The sequence below is a fragment of the Solea senegalensis genome, linkage group LG21 (assembly GCF_019176455.1).
Source record: "Solea senegalensis isolate Sse05_10M linkage group LG21, IFAPA_SoseM_1, whole genome shotgun sequence".
Lineage (NCBI taxonomy): Eukaryota > Metazoa > Chordata > Actinopteri > Pleuronectiformes > Soleidae > Solea > Solea senegalensis.
The window spans coordinates 17,151,010-17,170,926 of NC_058040.1; the positions used below are offsets into that span (position 1 = coordinate 17,151,010).

At 44.4% G+C, this 19,917-nt stretch overlaps 6 protein-coding genes across 6 annotated transcripts; all 6 read right to left on the minus strand.

The window, feature by feature from the left end:
• Positions 1-2,024: 2,024 nt before the first annotated feature.
• Positions 2,025-4,304, minus strand: LOC122758524 (lysozyme C-like). Its single transcript, XM_044012756.1, has 4 exons — positions 4,097-4,304; positions 3,246-3,404; positions 2,409-2,487; positions 2,025-2,314 (listed from the first exon to the last, which is right to left on the minus strand). The coding sequence occupies exons 1-4, from the start codon at positions 4,221-4,223 to the stop codon at positions 2,137-2,139; spliced, it is 543 nt and encodes a 180-aa protein (XP_043868691.1). The 5' UTR covers positions 4,224-4,304; the 3' UTR covers positions 2,025-2,136.
• Positions 4,305-4,571: 267 nt separating this feature from the next.
• On the minus strand, positions 4,572-6,660 carry LOC122758525 (lysozyme C-like). Its single transcript, XM_044012757.1, has 4 exons — positions 6,455-6,660; positions 5,926-6,084; positions 4,817-4,895; positions 4,572-4,735 (listed from the first exon to the last, which is right to left on the minus strand). Exons 1-4 carry the CDS (start codon positions 6,579-6,581, stop codon positions 4,669-4,671), a joined length of 432 nt encoding a protein of 143 aa, XP_043868692.1. The 5' UTR covers positions 6,582-6,660; the 3' UTR covers positions 4,572-4,668.
• Positions 6,661-6,855: 195 nt separating this feature from the next.
• Positions 6,856-11,789, minus strand: LOC122758527 (lysozyme C-like). Its single transcript, XM_044012759.1, has 4 exons — positions 11,554-11,789; positions 10,754-10,912; positions 7,169-7,247; positions 6,856-7,091 (listed from the first exon to the last, which is right to left on the minus strand). Exons 1-4 carry the CDS (start codon positions 11,678-11,680, stop codon positions 7,025-7,027), a joined length of 432 nt encoding a protein of 143 aa, XP_043868694.1. The 5' UTR covers positions 11,681-11,789; the 3' UTR covers positions 6,856-7,024.
• Positions 11,790-12,884: 1,095 nt separating this feature from the next.
• LOC122758528 (lysozyme C-like) lies at positions 12,885-13,921 on the minus strand. Its single transcript, XM_044012760.1, has 2 exons — positions 13,727-13,921; positions 12,885-13,064 (listed from the first exon to the last, which is right to left on the minus strand). The coding sequence occupies exons 1-2, from the start codon at positions 13,851-13,853 to the stop codon at positions 12,898-12,900; spliced, it is 294 nt and encodes a 97-aa protein (XP_043868695.1). The 5' UTR covers positions 13,854-13,921; the 3' UTR covers positions 12,885-12,897.
• Positions 13,922-14,201: 280 nt separating this feature from the next.
• On the minus strand, positions 14,202-16,314 carry LOC122758526 (lysozyme C-like). Its single transcript, XM_044012758.1, has 4 exons — positions 16,150-16,314; positions 15,399-15,557; positions 14,447-14,525; positions 14,202-14,365 (listed from the first exon to the last, which is right to left on the minus strand). Exons 1-4 carry the CDS (start codon positions 16,274-16,276, stop codon positions 14,299-14,301), a joined length of 432 nt encoding a protein of 143 aa, XP_043868693.1. The 5' UTR covers positions 16,277-16,314; the 3' UTR covers positions 14,202-14,298.
• Positions 16,315-16,624: 310 nt separating this feature from the next.
• On the minus strand, positions 16,625-18,511 carry LOC122758434 (lysozyme C-like). The gene is made up of 4 exons (XM_044012625.1): positions 18,341-18,511; positions 17,812-17,970; positions 16,870-16,948; positions 16,625-16,788 (listed from the first exon to the last, which is right to left on the minus strand). Exons 1-4 carry the CDS (start codon positions 18,465-18,467, stop codon positions 16,722-16,724), a joined length of 432 nt encoding a protein of 143 aa, XP_043868560.1. The 5' UTR covers positions 18,468-18,511; the 3' UTR covers positions 16,625-16,721.
• Positions 18,512-19,917: the final 1,406 nt, after the last annotated feature.

The window sequence follows — 19,917 nt, forward strand, 5'->3', positions numbered from 1 at the left end:
CTGTTTTCTCTGTTCCAAGCTTGGCACAAACCTGCTCTCAGTCCAGATGTTGGACTCTGTGACTGTGTGTGTGTGTGTGTGTGTGACTGTGACTGTGTGACTGTGTGACTGTGTGTGTGTGTGCGTGTGTCTATTAAACACAGAGTGAGACAAACCAGGCTGCCAGCTCTGTCCTCATTTGCATCTGCTAATGGCTCAATGATGCCAGTTTCTGATCACTGCAACGACACATTTACATTCCTGCTTCACTGCCAGATGCTCTGTGTGTGTGTGTGTGTGTGTGTGTGTGTGTGTCCATGTGTGTGTGTGTCCATGTGTGTGATCCCTCCCGGTTGCTCTGCATCAAACTTAACGACGCTCTGGTCGATCGTCATCAAGCTCAGGAATTTCAAACATCTCAAAACAGCGTGTGTGTGTGTGTGTGTGTGTGTGTGTGTGTGTGTGTGTGTGTGTGTGACCTGTAGCTGTGACTGTCGTTGTAAACGTGACTTGATTTTTTTTTTCACGTTAAAAAGCTTCACGACGGCAGAATCTCAATAAAGCTGCAGCGTTTATGTTTTTCTGTTTAATATCACGATCGTCTGTGAGACAGAGACGCTTTGTCTCTGAGCTGCCTTTAAACCACAATATGATCCACCTCATTTCACCATATACACATGTTATATAGATATATATATATAAATAGATATAGATATAGATATATATATATATAGCTATATATACACTGCCTGGCCAAAAAAAAGTCTCCACCTGGATTTAATATAAGCAAATAGGTAAGGGGTTGCTGCAGTTGGTCAGGTCTAGGTTCAGCAACATCATGTGCCCAAAGAAAGAGGTCAGCTGACTACCTGAATATAATGAATGACCAGATTATTCCATCAATGATGACATGGGCATATTCCAAGATGATGCCAGGATTCATCAGGCTCAAATAGTGAAAGAGTGGTTCAGGGAGCATGAGACATCATTTTCAGCACAGAGTCCAGACCTGAACCACATTGAGAATCTTTGATGTGCTGGAGAAGGCTTTGCTCAGTGGCCCGACTCTCCCATCATCAATACAAGATCTTAGTGAAAAATCAATGCAACACTGAACGGAAACAAATCTTGTGACATTGCAGTAGCTTATGGAAACAATGCCACAGTGAATGAGTGAGTCATCATATCAGTATGTATGCTGTCGGTTTTGATGTCTAGATAATGTATTTGAATGGTAAATTAACATGCACTATATATATCTTGCACTTTAACCCCTTCCCCTTAGGACTACAGATGTTAATTAGCTACTAAGCTACAGTCTGGTACAAGCATCTCTGTAGCATCAGCTGTTTTATGCAATTTATGTAATTGTACACTGTCCTGATGAATAAAAATGAAATGGAATCAAAGCTAAAGGCGGTCCAACCATGTGACCCTTATTTGTTGGACTTTTTTTGGCCAGGCAGTGCATATATATATATATATATATATATATATATATATATACACACTGTACATACATATATATATGTGTATATTCATATATATGTATATATATATAAGTATGTATGTATATATGTATATATATAAGTATGTATGTATATATGTATGTACATACATATATACATATATATATATATATATACATAAAGATATATATGTGTTATATCTATATATAGATATGTGTGTCTAAATATAGAGATATTATATATCTCTATATATAAATATGGATGTTAAAGGAAAATATGAAAATTAAGGGAAAAACAAGGACATTCCCACAGTAACTTCTTAAGTCTAAAAAGTGTCTCTGTCTAAAAATACAAAAGTCCTAAAGTTGAAACAATCCAAAAAACTTAAATGTTCTTCACAGCAAAAGTTCATCAGAGAAGCTTTCAGACAGAGGTCAGAGGTCAGAAAATCAATAATAGCCGTGTGTGTTTGTGTAGTAAAAAGTTAGCCGCAGGTTTGTCGTCGCGACGTGACAAAGAAATCTGATGAGACGAAAGGAAGTTTGGATTTAAAATAAATAAAAACAGCAAAGAAAATCCCAGGTTTCTAAAGTTTATTTAAAATGATGAAAGTATCATCGCGGAGGATTTAAGACGATCTTTACTCTGTTTATAAAACATGAAAGTTTGCTCTTTTTTTCTGTAGAAATCATGGATTTATTATCATTTCTGTCAAATTAACAGAGGGAAAGTGACTTTGAAAGATGGATTTAATGAAAAGAAGATAAGTCGTCTTTGCTCTGAAGGTTCCAGACGTCGGTGACAAACCACATCCTTCTAGGTACGGACTGAGGTCATGACCTTCACAGCGATGCACCCACGCCACCCTGGAACCACACACACACACACACACACACTGATGTCAGTGGTGTGTTTAACACACACACACACACACACATGTGTCACATGATCAGGACTCACCAGGCTCTGATGCCGTTGGGATCCCGAACGACTCGTTTGGCACACTCGATCGCCACAGTGACGTCGTCCGTCAGGAGTTCTGCGAATTTCCCAAAAAAATAACTTTACTTTTGACAGACCTGAGAGACGATGAGAGGATGAAACGTGTCTGTGCTATGCATTACTTCCTGTTTCCACTCTTGTTATATGACCGTTAGCATAAAACTTTGTACGCCATTTTATAGGAATGGCGGCTAAAATCGGGCAGCCCGTGGTCTAGTGGAAAGGGAACTTCAGGGTGCAGGGAACTGGAGGGTTAGCGGTTTGAATCCCAACAGATCAAGGGCTTGGGTACCTCTGGGTACAAAGTACCCAATCCCTGTTGCTCCCTATTGATTGGGTTAACTGGACCACTATAAAGTGACCCCAGCCACAGGGGGGCAGTATACTCCAAGTGCCTGGTCCCAATCCCGGAGGAATGGGTCGGTAAAGGCATCCAGTGTTTTTATTCTATAAGAATAACCTGCAAGGGGCCACACGGTTGGTCTAGTGGTCATACAGTTGTTAGCACTCCTGGCTTTGCTGAAGGAAGACCCGGGTTTATGGCTTGGTGAGAACAAGGGCTTCCCCTAGTTCCCTCCCACAGTCACAGATTTGGGGATTAGGCAAGTTGACCGTGGAAGTGGATGGTTGTTTGTGTCTATGAAGCCCCCGAGATGGACTGGTGACCTGTCCAGGGTGTACTCCACCTTGCGTCCTATGTCAGTTGGGGTTGGCACCCGGTGTGACCACATTAGAGAGTTAAAAACTGTGTGTTCAACTTTAAAAAGTGTTCAGGTGAGGTGCTTCATCACTGACCGCTGCACTTGATTCCACACGCGTTTTCCGTGATTCCTTGGCCGTTGTCGCACCACCAGCGGCTGTTGATCTGGAAGATGCCGTAGTCGGTGGTTCCGTCAGTGTTGAGGTTGGTGGTTTGGGTGTTGTAGTGAGACTCCCACTGGCTCAGGCAAACCCCTGCCACAGACACACAGATCTGTCTAACACAGAGGTCTCAAACCTGCTGCCCATGGGCAATGATGATGATGATGATGATGCAATATCATGATACAATTGTAAGCTCTTATCATCCACACCCTACTGCACTGTTGCTTTTCCTCAAGAAGTTGAACTTTTCTGCCCCCTACTGACCAGACTGGATGCTCAGTGGCCCCCAGGTCATTGGAGTCCCGCGATCTAATAACACGTTAATAATTAAATATAATCTGGTTATGTTTCCAGTAGAATTCTGGTTGTTGGTGATGTCGATGAACTCTCGATTGCAAAACGTCAACATAACGCTGGGCAAATTGCGAAATCTTGAGGCTTCAAAACGGGAGTTCGGATTCCTGTGGGCGACACCACGACTGGTTGCCTCTTGATATTGTCTTTGCATATGTTACTAATTTTTGTAAAAACTGACTATTTTGCCCACTATATCGCCTTGTTTACAGCATCCCACTATATCACAATATATCGTATCGCCACCTCTGTTTTGGGACATGCGACATATCACTGATGAACGGCCCTTTCTGATACTGGCTTACATCATTTAACTTTCAGCAAGGAAGTAAATTCACTAATTCTCCCCCAGTAAATGACAGAAATGTGTGCATGTGCTGCAGTGTAAGTGTAAGTGAATAAGACACTGTTTTCACAGGCTGACTCACAGTCGGCGAGGCTGTTGCCCCTGTAGCCGTCCATCCCGCTCCTCTTCAGAAGTCGGGCCCATTCACAGCGCTCGAAGACTTTGGCGCCACTAAGTGCGACCAAGAGCAGAAACACCAGACACCTCATGATGAACGATGACGATGGTTTTCCCCCAAAAGCTGCTGCTCTGTCCTTTCACTGTCTAAAACTCCAACAACAGCCGCTGCTGTGACTGCACTGTTTGTTTTTTTGTGTTATCAGTTTTATGTAACGCAAAGGTCCAACGAGGTGAAGGCCAGTCACTGCTGCGGATTGCACAATTTAATCAACGGATAAAATCAATAAAAGGAAAGAAAACCTGTCTTTAAAACACAGTAACTTCTGTGCAACCTGACTATCAATGGCTCACTTAAAACTAGGGTGGGCAGCAGTTTTTCTGGAGAATTATTGATTCACCCAAAGTGTTGGTGTACGACCAATGAACACAGGGTGGAATCTTTGTCAAATCAACCTTTTATTGTGGTTTTAAAATAAGCATCATGAATTTATAACCATGAATAAGAGACTTGGCTCTGCAGGTTCCAGACGTCGGTTAAACTCCACATCCTCTCACGTAGGAACTCAGGTCACGACCCTCACAGTGACGTACCCAGGCAACCCTGGAACCGGACAGACAGACAGACAGTTTAACACACACTCACACAGTCTGTGTGTTAGTGAATCACATGATCAAGACTCACCAGGCTCTGATGCCGTTGGGATCCTGAACGACACGTTTGACACACCTGATTGCCGCAGTGACGTCGTCCTTCAGGAGTTCTGCAAATTAAAAAATATATCAAGTTCTTACAGGACAGATGATGCATTAGCACATTTTGCACAGACATTACTTTTCTTTGAGGGATTGACCCTGCAGAGGGTGCAACCATTAGCCAACAAGCCATGAGCCTGTTGACAAAGAAATCAGTGACGAAATTCAGTTACAGACAAATTTTATTGTCGATAACTGTCGACATCTTTGAATTCCATGTTTGCCCAACCTCGAAAGGATCCACAGGCTGGATCCTCCAAAGGATGCGAACGACAGAGGCGACAACCTTTTTGGGCGTATCTCAGAATTTTTAGCTTGCCAACAGAAGAATTGGTGATGTAACTGTAAGTTCTCTGTGTTTCATTTCAGAACCACTCACCTGTGTCTCCTCCTCCTTCTCAATCCTGGTTCTAGGGAATCACCGCCCTGCATGTTTTAGATGTTTCCCTGCTCCAACACACCTGATTCAAAAACTCGGCTCACAAACAAGCTCTGCCAAAGCCTGGTAACAACCCAGCAGGGAAACATCTAAATCATGCAGGGCACTGGGTCCTGATGACCAGGATTGAGAAACATGCACTTCTGTCGACCACATCCTTTGGAGGATCCAGCTTGTGGATTGGGACATAGCCTGTGTCTGATAACTGTCACTTCCAGATCTGCACCTGGATCGGGTTCCAGGTATCAGGAAGTAATGCTGTGTACTCCCCACCCTTTGGAAGGGTGTTCTAAAGGGGTTCCAAAGAATCGAATGGTTTGGTTGGGTTATTTTGGTTCCATTCCTGATGGAAATGGAAAAAATGTCTACCAAACTCTACCAAACCGATCCATTCCACTCGCTGGAAACAAGGCTGAACAGGTAACCTGGAAGTAGCCGCACTTTGGCTCTTGCAAAATGTAACTCTTTGTGATTACTTTAGGTTGTTGTGAGCAAACCCCTTCGTACATCTGTGTCTAGAAACCACACACTGGTGTGTTGTTCGTATTCAACTCACATGACCTGAAAATGTGTCTTGAGTGAGGTGATTCATCACTGACCGCTGCAGCTGATTCCACATGCATTTGAAGTGGGCCCCTGGCCGTTGTTACACCAATAGCGGCTGTTGATCTGGAAGATGCCGTAGTCGATGGAGCCATCAGTGTTGCGGTTGGTGGCTCTGGTGTTGTAGTCCGACTCGCCCTTGGTCAGACAAACCCCTGCAGAGGAAACAGGATTCACATGAGAACACATGGATGACTTCTTGGTCCCATGTTGCAGTTCTTCCTCTGAATGCTGTATTGTGAGGTTGATTGTGCCACAGCGCCACACCTCGGTGGTCCCATTTCTTAGCCTCTTACAAAACAAAGCTGACAAATGTGTCCTTTAGTCTCTGAGCAAAAGGGATTTAACAGATGGAGCTTTCTCAGGCAAAACCTGTCCCAGGATTACTGCACTTGTCCAGAGTGTGACCCACGCATTTCGCCCTGTCAGCTGGGATTGGCTCCAGCTCCGCCCTCATGTGGAGGATAAAGTGGTAGAAAATGGTGACAAATGCTGTAGGATAAAGTAAGAAGGCCGTTTACTCACAGTTGGCGAGGTTGTAGCCACCAACGCCGTCCATCCCATGGCTCCTCAGCTTTCGCGCCCATTCACAGCGCTCAAAGACTTTAGCGCTGCTCAGTGCCACCAACAGCATAAACACCAGACACTTCATGATGAAGGACGGTCTCTCTCCCTAAGCTGCTGCTGCTCTGTCCTTTTATTGTCTAAAACTCCAACAACAGCCGCTGCTTTGACTGCACTGTTTGTTTTTTTGTGTTATCAGTTTTATGTAATGCAAAGGTCCAACGAGGTGAAGGCCAGTCACTGCTGCGGATTGCACAATTTAATCAACGGATAAAATCAATAAAAGGAAAGAAAACCTGTCTTTAAAACAAAGTAACTTCTGTGCAACCTGACTATCAATGGCTCACTTAAAACTAGGGTGGGCAGCAGTTTTTCTGGAGAATTATTGATTCACCCAAAGTGTTGGTGTACGACCAATGAACACAGGGTGGAATCTTTGTCAAATCAACATTTTATTGTGGTTTTTAAAATAAGCATCATTAATTTATAACCATGAATAAGAGACGTGGCTCTGCAGGTTCCAGACGTCGGTTAAACTCCACATCCACTCACGAAGTAGCTCAGGTCACGACCCTCACAGTGACGCCCCCAGGAAACCCTGGAACCGGACAGACAGACAGTTTAACACACACTCACACAGTCTGTGTGTTAGTGAATCACATGATCAGGACTCACCAGGCGTTCATGCCGTTGTGATACTGAACGACATATTTGGCACACTTGATCGCCGCAACGGCGTCGTCCTTCAGGAGTTCTGCAAATTAAGAAACAAATCAAGTTCTTACAGGAGAGATGATGCATTTGCACATTTTGCACAGGCATTACCTTTCTTTGAGGGATTGATACTGCAGAGGGTGCAACCATTAGCCAACAAGCATGACAATATTAATAAAACTCAATGACCTAATCAGTTGCAGACAAATTTAATTGTCGATAACTGTTGACATGCTTTAGAATACCATTTTTGCCCAAACGCGAAGGATCCACAGGCTGGATCTAAAGGATGCAATCGACGGAGGCGGCAACCTTTGTGGGCTGATATGATTTAACTGCGTCTATGCAAATAAGGCGTAAGGAGACAATCGTTCAGTCCTTCCCTTTTATTGCAGAAGGTGCAGGATTCACTAAAACATATTACCACGTCTTCTGGCGTGTGGGTTTTGCCGGCTAACACACGAAAAGCTAACAGAGAAGCTAAAAACACAAGGCAACACACACTTCCGGGGGCTGTTCTTACTCTGAGGTAAAAAAAAAGAGACACCTGTAGAGGACAAGATTTCACATGCAAATGATGCCACACAGTGGCTGCAAGTGTATACTGCAGGCGTGAACCAAACAACAAAAAAAACATTACAGAATACAACCACTTCCTCTCTTTTAACCATTACTTAAAGCATTACTCAAATAATAATAATTCAAATCAATAAGTATGAAAGAAAGAATCCCAGAATCCGTAGCACCTTGAATCAGGGGTGTTGGAGAAGGGAAACATCTAAATCATGCAGGGCACTGGGTCCTGAGGACCAGGATTGAGAAACACAGCCTGTGGATCCAGCCTGTGGATTGAAACATAGCCTTTGTCTGTTCCATGTCACTTCCTGATCTGTACCTGGATCGGGTTTCAGGTATCAGGAAGTAATGCTGTGTTTCCAGTTCAGTGTTGTTCTGGTTTGGAAGCCTTGGGTCAGGCTTGTGTTTCGACTCAGAACAGTACCTTTACTTGGTAGTTGGGGTGTGGGTTGTGCTGATGGCCCCCTAGTGTGACATAGTATTGGTACGATGACAACAAATGAAGACAATGAACCTAACACGAAAGACAACAATGGAGGACGTCCAGCAGCTCTTTGGTCCTGATCAGTTTGTGGCTGTTTGTCTCAGTAAGACATCAAACTCACGCACACACAGGGAGAACATGCAAACTCCATGCAGAAAGGCCCTTGCTCCAACCGGGGCTCAAACCCGGGTCTTCTCGTTGCAAGGCAAGAGTGCTTAGAGTAGTATATATGTATATATATATATATATCTTCTAGTTCCAAAATGGCGCCATGGATAGCTGCCTGTGTTGGTGCTGGGCACAGTGAGCGCCGAGCGTCCGCAGAGGCGGAGCTTATCACCTCAGACAAACATCGCTGCCAAACTATAAATACGTCATATACTGCCCGGCCAAAAAAAAAGTTGCCACTTAAAAAAAAGGGTCACATGGTTGGACCGCCTTCAGCTTTGATGACTCACTCATTCACTGTGGCATTGTTTCCATAAGCTACTGCAATGTCACAAGATTTGTTTCCGTCTAGTGTTGCATTGATTTTTCACTAAGATCTTGTATTGATGATGGGAGAGTCGGGCCACTGAGCAAAGCCTTCTCCAGCACATCAAAGATTCTCAATGTGGTTCAGGTCTGGACTCTGTGCTGAAAATGATGTCTCATGCTCCCTGAACCACTCTTTCACTATTTGAGCCTGATGAATCCTGGCATCGTCTTGGAACATGCCCATGTCATCAGGGAAGAAACAAATTTATTGATGGAATAATCTGGTCATTCATTATATTCAGGTAGTCAGCTGACCTCATTCTTTGGGCACATGATGTTGCTGAACCTAGACCTGACCAACTGCCAAGACTACCAACAATAAACGGCTACTGTAAAAAGGTGGCCGAGCAGTGTATCTTCATTTCTTGCCTCAAATGATCTTTAAACTTTGTTCCAGAAAAAATATTTATTTCAGATTTATATTTCTATTATCTGCTGCTATGCTCCGCCGAAATGTATTCTGGGATACATGGCCATCCCAAGTACGCTTAAGTCACCTCCGATGCATACTTGGTAAACATGGGCGGAGCGAGAACACTTCCAGGTTTGAGAACCGTCCTCGCTGTTCGCTTACTTGAGAATTGGAACAGCACTTCCAAAAAACAGGACTGAGGCTGATGACGTTTTCACAAGTACGGGAGTACACACAAGTACACACAAGTATGGATATTGAGAAACGGCCTTTGATCTTAGCAGCGTCAGCAGGAAGCTGTCATATAGTAGAAAGGCAGCAAGGCTACTTTTAGAAGAGGTTTTTGACCGATGAAAGAAAAGTAATCCGACCGCTACGGAGTTGCCGACCCGTCTGAACGACGTGGTTAATAATCCCGGTGAGTTAGCTGTTAGCACACATGGTCAACTAGCACTCTGGTTGTGATAACTTTGAAATATGTTTATAGCTTGACACTGTGGATTATTTATGTTAGTAAAACAGTCGGGATAAGCTCATAACCTGGTGATATTGTAAATGTTATGTTTATTTGGAAAGAAATGTGTGAAAATGTCAAAAGAAAGTGCTAAGTAATGGTCTGCTAATTCAGCTAACCTGAGCAGACACAGTCAATGTTATGTGGTTATGCATTGTGTGAAAATGTTCTTTGTAAGCTATTTTATTAAGCTTGATATGATGCAAAGTTAAAGTGTGTGTGAGTGAAATGTTATTATGTGTGATATTGTGTGTAACACAAAAACAACAACACACAATGTGGACTATTAAAAAGGACAATTAATGACTTCCCTGCACATTTTGTGCAGCCTGGGTTTTTTGTTGAGATGTGATTGAGTTGCACAAGCTGCCTTCATCTCGCTGCCTTCTGGTTTCCACCTCATCATCCGCCTCATCACTGCTCACCGGATCTTCAGTCATCATCTCCACCATCTTCCGATGCCAGCTATTCACCTCATTCTACAATTTTCTTCACCCGTCAACCACGATGGACAGCCTTTCTCATAAAGGGTGGTAGGAAACTTGAGGGAAACAAAACAAACTGAAACATTCGTAAACTTGGGTTGACTGATTCATATTCACATTGTTGAAGAGATCTCTCTTTTTTTGTTTTGTTTTGTTTAATGTATGTTTGGGTCCCAACATTCATTTATGTACTTGGCTATACTGTTTTTTCACTGCAAGGTTTAACTCATTTAGTTGCCCTATTTGTTCCGGTGGTAATTTACATGCAATTGGGCCAGACGTGTATGTACATTTGGTTCATGTATGTTACAAGCCGAACACATTGGAAGTTATTTTTCACTAAAAGTGAATACAATAAGGAAGTAAAACAACAGTAACATTTAAGGAAGAAACAATACAGTGATTTCAAAGTATTCAGTTGTTGGTGTTCTATATTAATGATGGTCGTTGCGGGAACACACACCAGGTGCCCAACTCACATGACCTGAAAATGTGTCTTTGTTGTTAAAAATGTTGAGTGAGGTGATTCACCACTGACCGCTGCAGTTGACTTGACATAAATTTGAAGTGTGCCCCTGGCCGTCGTAACACCAATAGTAGCTGTTGACCTGGAAGATGCCATAGCAGGTGGAGCCGTCAGAGTCGTGGTTGGTGGCTTTGGTGTTATAATACGACTCGCTCTGGGTCAAACAAAGCCCTGTAGAGTAAACAGGAAGATTTAACAGGATTTCTGTCCCAGGATTACTGCAGTCCACACACAAATGCTTTGAAAGGAGACAAAACAGAAGTATGAGTTAAGGTGTACATACTAGTTGCTGCAGGTCTGTGTCTTTTCGGTTTAGCCTACGCAGTTTTAAAGACATACAGTAGCCCCTGAATTTAGACACAGTGACAGTTACGACGGCATATTAGGGCCAAATATGACAAAAATAAATAAAATACGTACCCGGGGGAGGGGGGTAATATTTTGAGAAAAAAGTTGCAGATTTGCGAGATTAAAAGTAGCAAATCTACTAGAAAAGAAATCGCAGATTGACGAGATTAAAAGTAGCAAATCTACTAGAAAAGAAATCGCAGATTGACGAGATTAAAAGTAGCAAATCTACGAGAAAAAAGGTTGCAGATTTATGTCGGAACAATGTTGTTTTTTTTTTGTCAAGCATCCTCAAGACACCACAGACGCTGCCTGGTAGGCAGGGAATGCCACACTGACTTTTTTCTCATAGATTTGCTACTTTTTTCATACTTGGCGCTAACATGCCATCGTAGACAGTGGAGGATAAAGTGGACGAAAATGGTGACAAATGGCTAAATGAAGTAAGAAGGCCGTTTACTCACAGTCGCTGATGCTGTAGCCTTTATAGCCGTCCATCCCCTGCGCCTTCAGCATTCGCGCCCATTCACAGCGTTCCAAGAATTTAGCGCTGCTCAGCGCCACCAACAGCATGAACACCAGACACTTCATGATGAATGACGGTCTCTCTCCCAAAGCTGCTGCTGTTGCTCCGTCCTTTTAATGTCAAGAAGCTCGACGCTAACAGCTGATGCTGCGACTGCACTTTGTTTGTTTTTCCAAGTCTATTATCAGTTTTGCTCACTGTGAATGTGGCTCACAACTGCACACGGCACATTTTAATCTTCAGATAAAAGGAGTCACACGGAAGATAACCAATAAGATGTGCCAATGTGGGCGGAGCCTTTGCGGAAAACATAACGCTTTCCTCAGCTAATCTGTTGAGTATGAAGCATCTCTCCACACTTATCTGGTGGGAGGGGCTCAGGAAAGAGAACCTCCGCCTCCAAATGATAATTAATTTGACCATCAGCGATTTTTGTATCAAACTTTTCAAACTTGTCCTTGTTGAGAACTCCCATCAGCAAAGATTTGTCCTCCAAGGAAATGTACCCGACCAACCCCTGAATATGACCCAAAGTTACGTTACAGTTGGTAGGTGTTCTCTTATATGACCACTAGGAGGTGACTATACATGTTTTCCCTCAAATTTTCCAGGGACTTTCTAGGATCAGTTCTCTCAAATTCAAGGACTATTCAGGGACTTTCTAGGACCAGTTCCCTCAAATTCAAGGACTTTTTCAGAGACTTTCCAGGACGTGAAGGGAAAAACAAGGACATTCCCCACCATAAGTTCATAAGCCCAAAAAGTGTCTCTGTCCAAAAATACAAAAGTTGAAAAAATGAAAAAAGGTCTAAATAAGTTCTAAAAATAAAGGTCTTTACCGTTTATAAAACATGAAAGTTTGCGCTTTATTTCTGTAGAAATCATGGATTTATTATCATTTCTGTCAAATTAACAGAGGGAAAGTAACTGTGAACGATGGATTTAAGGAAATGACGATAAGTCGTCTTTGCTCTGAAGGTTCCAGACGTCGGTGACAAACCACATCCTTCTAGGTACGGGCTGAGGTCATGACCTTCACAGCGATGCACCCACGCCACCCTGAAACCACACACACAGTTCCCTCTCACAGTCACAGATTTGGGGATTAGGCAAGTTGACCGTGGAAGTGGATGGTTGTTTGTGTCAGCCCCGAGATGGACTGGTGACCTGTCCAGGGTGTACTCCACTTTGCGCCCTATGTCAGTTGGGGTTGGCACCCGGTGTGACCACATTAGAGAGTTAAAAACTGTGTGTTTAACTTGTGTTCAGGTGAGGTGCTTCATCACTGACCGCTGCACTTGATTCCACGCGTGTTTTCCGTGATTCCTTGGCCGTTGTCGCACCACCAGCGGCTGTTGATCTGGAAGATGCCGTAGTCGGTGGTTCCGTCAGTGTTGAGGTTGGTGGTTTGGGTGTTGTAGTGAGACTCCCACTGGCTCAGGCAAACCCCTGCCACAGACACACAGATCTGTCTAACACAGAGGTCTCAAACCTGCGGCCCATGGGCAATGATGATGATGATGATGATGATGCAATATCATGATACAATTGTAAGCTCTTATCATCCACACCCTACTGCACTGTTGCTTTTCCTCAAGAAGTTGAACTTTTCTGCCCCCTACTGACCAGACTGGATACTCAGTGGCCCCCAGGTCATTGGAGTCCCGCGATCTAATAACACGTTAATAATTAAATATAATCTGGTTAGGTTTCCAGTAGAATTCTGGTTGTTGGTGATGTCGATGAACTCTCGATTGCAAAACGTCAACATAACGCTGGGCAAATTGCGAAATCTTGAGGCTTCAAAACGGGAGTTCGGATTCCTGTGGGCGACACCACGACTGGTTGCCTCTTGATATTGTCTTTGCATATGTTACTAATTTTTGTAAAAACTGACTATTTTGCCCACTATATCACAATATATCGTATCGCCACCTCTGTTTTGGGACATGCGACATATCACTGATGAACGGCCCTTTCTGATACTGGCTTACATCATTTAACTTTTAACATTTAAGTAAATTCACTAATTCTCCCCCAGTAAATGACAGAAATGTGTGCATGTGCTGCAGTGTAAGTGAATAAGACACTGTTTTCACAGGCTGATTCACACTTGGCGAGGCTGTTGCCCTTGTAGCCGTCCATCCCGCTCCTCTTCAGAAGTCGGGCCCATTCACAGCGCTCGAAGACTTTGGCGCCACTAAGTGCGACCAAGAGCAGAAACACCAGACACCTCATGATGAACGATGACGATGGTTTTCCCCCAAAAGCTGCTGCTCTGTCCTTTCACTGTCTAAAACTCCAACAACAGCCACTGCTGTGACTGCACTGTTTGTTTTTTTGTGTTATCAGTTTTATGTAACGCAAAGGTCCAACAAGGTGAAGGCCAGTCACTGCTGCGGATTGCACAATTTAATCAACGGATAAAATCAATAAAAGGAAAGAAAACCTGTCTTTAAAACAAAGTAACTTCTGTGCAACCTGACTATCAATGGCTCACTTAAAACTAGGGTGGGCAGCAGTTTTTCTGGAGAATTATTGATTCACCCAAAGTGTTGGTGTACGACCAATGAACACAGGGTGGAATCTTTGTCAAATCAACATTTTATTGTGGTTTTAAAATAAGCATCATGAATTTATAACCATGAATAAGAGACTTGGCTCTGCAGGTTCCAGACTTCAGTTAAACTCCACATCCTCTCACGTAGGAACTCAGGTCACGACCCTCACAGTGACGTACCCAGGCAACCCTGGAACCGGACAGACAGACAGACAGTTTAACACACACTCACACAGTCTGTGTGTTAGTGAATCACATGATCAGGACTCACCAGGCTCTGATGCCGTTGGGATCCCGAACGACTCGTTTGGCACACTCGATCGCCACAGTGACGTCGTCCGTCAGGAGTTCTGTGAATTTCCCAAAAAAACGAACTTTACTTTTGACAGACCTGAGAGACGATGAGAGGATGAACGCTGGTGACAAAAATCAACGACAAAATTTATTTAACCGTCGGTAATTGAACAACATGGGTTTTACACGTAGTGAGTCATCTCACTTTCTACCCGTCTCTGCTGGGAATGACAAACGTGTCTGTGCTATGTGCTACTTCCTGTTTCCACTCTTGTTTTATGACCGTTAGCATAAAACTTTGTACGTCATTTTATAGGAATGGCGACTAAAATCGGGCAGCCCGTGGTCTAGTGGAAAGGGAACTTCAGGGTGCAGGGAACTGGAGGGTTAGCGGTTTGAATCCCGACAGATCAAGGGCTTGGGTACCTCTGGGTACAAAGTACCCAATCCCTGTTGCTCCCTATTGATTGGGTTAACTGGACCACTATAAAGTGACCCCAGCCACAGGGGGGCAGTATACTCCAAGTGCCTGGTCCCAATCCTGGAGGAATGGGTCGGTAAAGGCATCCGGTGTTTTTATTCTATAAGAATAACCTGCAAGGGGCCACACGGTTGGTCTAGTGGTCATACAGTTGTTAGCACTCCTGGCTTTGCTGAAGGAAGACCCGGGTTTATGGCTTGGTGAGAACAAGGGCTTCCCCTAGTTCCCTCCCACAGTCACAGATTTGGGGATTAGGCAAGTTGATCGTGGAAGTGGATGCTTGTTTGTGTCTATGAAGCCCCCGAGATGTACTGGTGACCTGTCCAGGGTGTACTCCACCTTGCGTCCTATGTCAGTTGGGGTTGGCACCCGGTGTGACCACATTAGAGAGTTAAAAACTGTGTGTTCAACTTTAAAAAGTGTTCAGGTGAGGTGCTTCATCACTGACCGCTGCACTTGATTCCACACGCGTTTACCGTGACTCCTTGGCCATTGTCGCACCACCAGCGGCTGTTGATCTGGAAGATGCCGTAGTCGGTGGTTCCGTCAGTGTTGAGGTTGGTGGTTTGGGTGTTGTAGTGAGACTCCCACTGGCTCAGGCAAACCCCTGCCACAGACACACAGATCTGTCTAACACAGAGGTCTCAAACCTGTGGCCCATGGGCAATGCCCCCTACTGACCAGACTGGATACTCAGTGGCCCCCAGGTCATTGGAGTCCCCCGATCTAATAACACGTTAATAATTAAATATAATCTGGTTAGGTTTCCAGTAGAATTCTGGTTGTTGGTGATGTCGATGAACTCTCGATTGCAAAACGCCAACATAACGCTGGGCAAATTGCGAAATCTTGAGGCTTCAAAACGGGAGTTCGGATTCCTGTGGGTGACACCACGACTGGTTGCCTCTTGATATTGTCTTTGCATATGTTACTAATTTTTGTAAAAACTGACTATTTTGCCCACTATATCGCCTTGTTTACAGCATCCCACTATATCACAATATATCGTATCGCCACCTCTGTTTTGGGACATGCGACATATCACTGATGAACGGCCCTTTCTGATACTGGCTTACATCATTTAACTTTCAGCAAGGAAGTAAATTCACAAATTCTCCCCCAGTAAATGACAGAAATGTGTGCATGTGCTGCAGTGTAAGTGTAAGTGAATAAGACACTGTTTTCACAGACTGACTCACAGTCGGCGAGGCTGTTGCCCCTGTAGCCGTCCATCCCGCTCCTCTTCAGAAGTCGGGCCCATTCACAGCGCTCGAAGACTTTGGCGCCACTAAGTGCGACCAAGAGCAGAAACACCAGACACCTCATGATGAACGATGACAATGTTTTTCCCCCAAAAGCTGCTGCTCTGTCCTTTCACTGTCTAAAACTCCAACAACAGCCGCTGCTTTGACTGCACTGTTTGTTTTTTTGTGTTATCAGTTTTATGTAACGCAAAGGTCCAACGAGGTGAAGGCCAGTCACTGCTGCGGATGGCATAATTTAATCAACGGATAAAATCAATGAAAGGAAAGAAAACCTGTCTTTAAAACAAAGTAACTTCTGTGCAACCTGACTATCAATGGCTCACTTAAAACTAGGGTGGGCAGCAGTTTTTCTGGAGAATTATTGATTCACCCAAAGTGTTGGTGTACGACCAATGAACACAGGGTGGAATCTTTGTCAAATCAACATTTTATTGTGGTTTTAAAATAAGCATCATGAATTTATAACCATGAATAAGAGACTTGGCTCTGCAGGTTCCAGACTTCAGTTAAACTCCACATCCTCTCACGTAGGAACTCAGGTCACGACCCTCACAGTGACGTACCCAGGCAACCCTGGAACCGGACAGACAGACAGACAGTTTAACACACACTCACACAGTCTGTGTGTTAGTGAATCACATGATCAGGACTCACCAGGCTCTGATGCCGTTGGGATCCTGAACGACACGTTTGGCACACCTGATCGCCGCAGTGACGTCGTCCTTCAGGAGTTCTGCAAATTAAAAAACAAATCAAGTTCTTACATTAGAGATGATGATTCGCACATTTTGCACAGACATTACTTTTCTTTGAGGGATTGACCCTGCAGAGGGTGCAACCATTAGCCAACAAGCCATGAGCCTGTTGACAAAGAAATCAATGACGAAATTCTGTTGCAGACATATATGCAGACAAAGGCAACCTTTGTCGGCGTATCTCAGAATTCTTAGCTCGCCAACAGAAGAATTGGTGACGTAACTAGTAAGTTCTCTGTGTTTCATTTCAGAACTGTTCACCTGTGTGTCCTCCTTTACAATCCTGGTTCTAGGGAATCATTACCCTGCATGTTTTAGATGTTTCCCTGCTCCAACAAGCTCTGCCAAAGCCTGGTAACAACCCGGCAGGGAAAGATCTAAATCATGCAGGACACTGTGTCTTGAGGACCAGGATTGAGAAACATGCACCTCTGTCGACTGCATCCTTTGGAGGATCCAGCCTGTGGATTGGGACATAGTCTGTGTCTGATCCCTGTCACTTCCAGATCTGCACCTGGATCGGGTTTCAGGTATCAATAAGTAATGCTGTGTACTCCTCACCCTTTGAAAGGGTGTTCTGAAGGGGTTCCAAAGAATCAAATGGTTCGGTCGGGTTATTTCCCGACCGAACCATTCCACTCGCTGGAAACAAGGCTGAACAGGTAACCTGGAAGTAGCCGCACTTTGGCTCTTGCAAAATGTAACTCTTTGTGATTACTTTAGGTTGTTGTGAGCAAACCCCTTCGTAAATCTGTGTCTAGAAACCACACACTAGTGTGTTGTTCGTATTCAACTCACATGACCTGAAAATGTGTCTTGAGTGAGGTGATTCATCACTGACCGCTGCAGTTGATTCCACATGCATTTGAAGTGGGCCCCTGGCCATTGTTACACCAATAGCGGCTGTTGATCTGGAAGATGCCGTAGTCGATGGAGCCATCAGTGTTGCGGTTGGTGGCTCTGGTGTTGTAGTCCGACTCGCCCTTGGTCAGACAAACCCCTGCAGAGGAAACAGGATTCACATGAGAACACATGGATGACTTCTTGGTCCCATGTTGCAGTTCTTCCTCTGAATGCTGTATTGTGAGGTTGATTGTGCCACAGCCCCACACCTCGGTGGTCCTATTTCTTAGCCTCTTACAAAACGAAGCTGACAAATGTGTCCTTTCGTCTCTGAGCAAAAGGGATTTAACAGATGGAGCTTTCTCAGGCAAAACCTGTCCCAGGATTACTGCACTTGTCCAGAGTGTGACCCTCGCATTTCACCCTGTCAGCTGGGATTGGCTCCAGCTCTGCCCTCATTTGGAGGATAAAGTGGTAGAAAATGGTGACAAATGCTGTAGGATAAAGTAAAAAGGCTGTTTACTCACAGTTGGCGAGGTTGTAGCCACCAACACCGTCCATCCCATGGCTCCTCATCATTCGTGCCCATTCACAGCGCTCAAAGACTTTAGCGCTGCTCAGCGCCACCAACAGCATAAACACCAGACACTTCATGATGAAGGATGGTCTCTCTCCCTAAGCTGCTGCTGCTCTGTCCTTTTATTATCAAGAAGCTCGATGCTAACAGCTGATGCTGTGACTGCACTTTGTTTGTTTTTCCAAGTCTATTATCAGTTTTGCTCTGACACTGTGAAGGTTGCTCACAACTGCACACGGCACATTGTAATCTGCAGTTGACACGGAAGATAACGTGCCAATGGTGGTGGAACCTTTCCGGAAAACATAACGTTTTCCTCAGCTAATCTGTTGAGTATGAAGCATCTGCGTCGCTTCACAGTTATCTGGTGGGAGGGGCTCAGGAAAGAGAACCTCCGCCCCCCAAATATTCGTATCCATTAAAGGGGACATATTATGCAAAATCAACTTTTTAACCATTTCAATACTTATATTTGGGACTCTGGAGGCCCTACCAGTCGCCAAAGTGTGGAAAAAGAATACTCAGTCATGTTTTCGTGGTCCCCCTTAGTGTAAGTATAGGCGATAAAACACTCCATGTTGAATTCCCTGCACGTTATGATGGCAGCATGCGCATTTCACCGCAAATGTTACCACCCCACCAGTACGTTCACTTCGAAATCTCCACCTTAGCTCCACCTTAGCTCCACCTTAGCTCCATCTTGTCCCTGCGAGAGTGCAGGCGAGGGAGGAAGAGCGGTATTATGTCAACGCGGAGGGACAAGTGTGCTGTTGGTGGCTGCACAGTGGAGCACAATGTTTTGCAGAGGATTTTATATATGAAGCTAATGTGCCGGATAAAGTCAGCAAACGTGTGTTCGTGTGTTCGCACCACTTCACATCCGACTGCGGCCAGCAGTCGCCGTATTTAGTCAGCGACGTACAAACACACACATTGTTATGAAAAGGTCACATAGAGGTCATAACTGACCATTCTGACACGTCCTAATTAAACATATTTGTTCAGTACGTCCTCCATGACCGGAGCACAGACTCAGTCTGATACAGTCACATACAGCAGCAGTTTATGCAGCGATCAGCGGTGGATCAGTGGTGCTGTCCCTAAGTGTTTTTAACTGATTTACAGTTGGACAGTGTTCGGCTCCATCCTTATGTAGGACGTCTCTTCCTGTGACGGCACGCTCGCTGTTTTCTGCTCATGCCGCCATGTTGATATTGTCAGAGAACTAGTGGAGGGAGGGGGAGAGGAATGAGGGGAGGGAACAGGAGCTGAGCGAGTGAGCGCTGTAAAGAGGACAAATCAGAAACCCCCTGGAAGAAGTGGGTGTGTGTTTGCCTGTGTCTCATTTGCATATAAAGGGACCACGCACAAAACCGAGCGTTCTGAAAGGGGCGGGTTTAGCAGGGTTATTGAACTGCTATGATGCTTCATCCTTATGGTATTTTGACCAAAGCATGTCACTGACATGTTCATTAGGACACCAGGGAACTAGTTTAATGGGGGAAATAGGGTATAATATGTCCACTT